This window comes from Patiria miniata, unplaced genomic scaffold (genome assembly GCF_015706575.1).
Source record: "Patiria miniata isolate m_02_andy unplaced genomic scaffold, ASM1570657v1 HiC_scaffold_6, whole genome shotgun sequence".
Lineage (NCBI taxonomy): Eukaryota > Metazoa > Echinodermata > Asteroidea > Valvatida > Asterinidae > Patiria > Patiria miniata.
This window is the reverse complement of record NW_024037073.1, coordinates 18,544,160-18,547,764: the sequence shown is the minus strand read 5'-3', so window position 1 is coordinate 18,547,764 and position 3,605 is coordinate 18,544,160. Positions and strand designations below refer to the sequence as shown.

General features: G+C 37.1%; 1 protein-coding gene across 1 annotated transcript; it reads left to right on the top strand.

The window, feature by feature from the left end:
- The first annotated feature begins 438 nt into the window (after nucleotides 1-438).
- LOC119742687 (neudesin-like) lies at nucleotides 439-3,264 on the top strand. The gene is made up of 4 exons (XM_038218848.1): nucleotides 439-820; nucleotides 1,847-1,907; nucleotides 2,229-2,332; nucleotides 2,943-3,264. Exons 1-4 carry the CDS (start codon nucleotides 575-577, stop codon nucleotides 3,081-3,083), a joined length of 552 nt encoding a protein of 183 aa, XP_038074776.1. The 5' UTR covers nucleotides 439-574; the 3' UTR covers nucleotides 3,084-3,264.
- Nucleotides 3,265-3,605: the final 341 nt, after the last annotated feature.

Below are 3,605 nucleotides of genomic sequence, written 5' to 3'. Positions count from 1 at the left end.
ACGGCCAGGCCTTATGAGTATTAATTTCTATGAAAAAAATGGAAAGTTTTGCAAAAACAGGAAAGAAAGATATGAAATCAGGCCCCCCCCCCCCCCCCCGGGACTCATGCATGGGACCCGGTCCTTCCCGCAACGCAACACTACTCAAGGAGTAGTCTGGCGGATATAGCGCCCTCTCATCGGCTATAATGAGAGTTACTGAACCTTAGTTCAGTAACGTTAACATTTATAACATTAACATTCCCAATTGTGAAAAACAATTGCCACAGTCTTCATTACGATTTACTTTAGAGTCGAATAAACAACATTTTCAGTTATTTAAGGTAATCCACCGTGATAAGAAGTTGAACTTCCTTTATAATTCGTTTTCTCCTAATGTGCATTTGCAATGACTGTTTAGGGCCACCGTAGTGGCAATTAATCCTCACGGCGGTGCGCCGCCGTAAAAATAGTGCCTAGCCGAAAATCCGGCCAGCCGAAAATCCGGCCCGATTTTCGTGCCAAGATCAGCCTGGTCCAAATTTACGTCTGGAAGTTCTGTTTATTTTCAACTTTGCGTTATTTTTCTTCAGTTATGGAACTACGGGTTTTGTCGAATACATCGCCAGCATTTGTTGTCTTATTTTGTTTGTTAGTTTGCATGATCTTTCCAAATGCATTGCCCTCAGACTCAGAGAAAGACACATCAGCAAAAAAGACAGCAGACGACGATGAACATGATGAACATGATGAACATGAAAACAAAATGAACTTGAAGTTTCAAGAGAAGCCGATGCGTGCTTTCACTGATGAAGACCTGTCAGTCTATGATGGATCTTTTGTAAGCAAAATCAGTCGTGTGTGTGGGTGTATAACGTTATTTTTAGCCATTTGGATAAATTATGTTTAAGTAGCAAAGCACTTGACAGTTGGGTAATCCTTACTTTTAGTTTTAGGACACCTCTATTTTGTACGAGTTCTGTTCAAAACTGACTTTTGCAGATGACTGTCCAGTACCAAAGTGACTTTTGCAGGCTAAAGAAGTCTTTTTTCTTCAGACAAACTAATGTTAGTTATAATTTTGAAAGCACTTTCAAAGAAAATGTGACTTTCCTACCTTTTTTTGCAGTTCGCCATCTTGCTTTTTAAATTTATTTTCTGTTTGTCATCGTCGTCTTTAACCCCTCATACAGTGTAAATCAAAACCCTGCCCTCTTTCTACAAAATCAAACCTGCTGATATTCAAGAGGTGTCATTGCCAAATGTTCAAATGTGTCAATAAATATCAGAATGTCACTTTTGAGTGTCATAGTCAGCTGTTTTGGTGAGTCTTTTAACCTTATATAGGAAAGGGGTCCTAAAAGTAAGGATTACCGACAGTTGCCTCGTCCGAGTAACTAGCATGACTAGGACTCTACGAATCCCTTTTTTAACATTTGGACAATGTTAAAAAAGCGATTCGTAGAGTCCTAGTTACTCGGAATAACAGTTGCCACCCTGTATGTCGTGTTTTCTCAGTAAATCAATTCAAAATGCCTTAAAAGTTCCCTGCTTTAATTTTTTATAGGACAGGTTGTACTTTCTGATGGCTGATAAATATACATCATACATGTCAGTCACTGTAGTAGGAAAAAATTAGTGATGTATGGAATTCTTCCCATTGTTTTTTCGGCCTCCATGATTACACAAAACTTTAAATAGGTCAGTGGAACGATGTTTGATGTAAAATACTTACCCCAAATTTGTCCATTTCTGAAAAACAACAAAAGCAATCATTGTAAAACTTGTATATAAAATTATTACCTTTTACTTTAAATAGTAAATTGTGTATTTGAAATTATGATTTTTGTTTATATTTTACCCCTAGGAAGGTAGGCCAATTTACTTGGCTGTGAAAGGTGTTGTCTTTGATGTAACATCAGGGAAGGGTAAGTCTGTATATGTTTTTTTTAATTTATTGAATATTCATACAAACATTAGTGCATTCAACAGTTAGTCATATAAACAGGTATTTGTATTTTCAAGGATTTGATATGCAGATACAAAGATAAGATGAATATATAATTTGGACTCGTTCAAACAACAACAAACATTGGCCTATACCAAACCATGAAAATTCCCAGGTACGGTTAATTGGCACTGACCTAAATATCACAAGGTATGGCACAGCCATTTAGAATTATTATATATGTGCAATTTTCTCAGAATGTTAAGTGTGCCGAATCAGAACTTTCTACTTTTTGGTCTAGAATTCTATGGGAAAGGAGCCACATACAATCCTCTGGCGGGCAAGGACTGCACAAGAGCAGTTGCTAAGATGTCACTGGACCCTCAAGACCTTACTGCAGATGTTGTAAGGGAACGTTTTTGTCTTCTCCATTCTATGTATTCAGTCTTTTAAATTTGAATGACTCATTACTTTTACATTGAAGGTCTGAATCCAGTGTATGTAAAAGGCTCCCCTTAGTTGAAGCTGGTAAGCACTTGGCTGAAGACAATAATTACGTTTTAAATTTTGTTTTATTCCTACAACATCCAACAGCAAAAATTTCATTGACAGGATGGATAAAATCAATATATACATTTTGTTTCCTTTGCTTTTTCCCTAGCTAAGCAATATAATAGTTATTCACTCTTGGATGAGACATTGACTGAAAAAAATCACCAATGTTTAGCTATTGAATTATTTCCTCACAAAATTCAAATTATTAGCTGTCAGACAATAATTCGGCTCAATTCATTTGTCTGCAAAATTAAAGCCCTTTTTCAGAGGTTTGCAGGTGCCAAAAAGTGGGAAAGGTAGGTGTTTTTTTTGTTAAAACAAAACATGCAAATTGAAAATTTGTTTGGAGAAAAACAACAACTTTTAAAAGATAATATAAAGAAGTCTAAAAACAGGTCTCAGAAAGGTCTCAATCTTGTTACAATTTCAGACATTTTTGCTCTTTTGCTCTTTCTGGCAGACTGGCCTCTCCAAAGAAGAACTCGACTCGCTGGATAAAGTCTTCAGGGAGGTGTACATGGCCAAATACCCTGTTGTGGGTCATATGTCATTTACAGCTGTGGACATGGATGCAGAGCCACTATACAGGACGGAATTATAACGTACACTTCCCAACTGGCTGGTTTCCCAGGGAAGTAGTCGAGTCTATCACAAGTCCCTGCAAGTGCCTGCAAGTCCATCATCTCAACTCCTCCAGTCCCAATTCAAATAAGGCAAAAAAAAATAATAGTTCTTCTTCAGGTTTCCCTACCTACCCTATTCTGACAGCCCCTACCCTAATTTTTTTATTGGAAAATGAGAAAAAAACACCCCAAACAATCATTTTATACCTTTTACCCTTGACTTCACGCAGAGGCCTCCATATGATCGTACACAAAAAAATTTGGCAATAAAAAAAATTCCCTACCTACCTACCCTATTTTCGAATGCCATGTAATCGGAAGCAGAACTATTATTTTATTTTTTTTTTGGCCTAAGCTGTTCAAATGAGCTTTGACAAGGGCATTTCTTTGTTATTGTACATCCACTGTCAGTTTCTTGTGACTGAACTTGTGATTTACTTATGACTGGACTTGTGATGGACTTGTGACTGAACTTGACTACATCCCTGGTACTTCTGCAC

What these genes read in the sequence shown, in the direction of transcription:
- LOC119742687 (XM_038218848.1), top strand. Translation starts at nt 575, where the DNA reads ATGGAACTACGGGTTTTGTCGAATACATCGCCAGCATTTGTTGTCTTA. An exon ending in TGATGTAACATCAGGGAAGG is followed by an intron (nt 1,908 to 2,228) that starts GTAAGTCTGTAT and finishes TTTTTGGTCTAG; the next exon opens with AATTCTATGGGAAAGGAGCC. An exon ending in AAGACCTTACTGCAGATGTT is followed by an intron (nt 2,333 to 2,942) that starts GTAAGGGAACGT and finishes TCTTTCTGGCAG; the next exon opens with ACTGGCCTCTCCAAAGAAGA.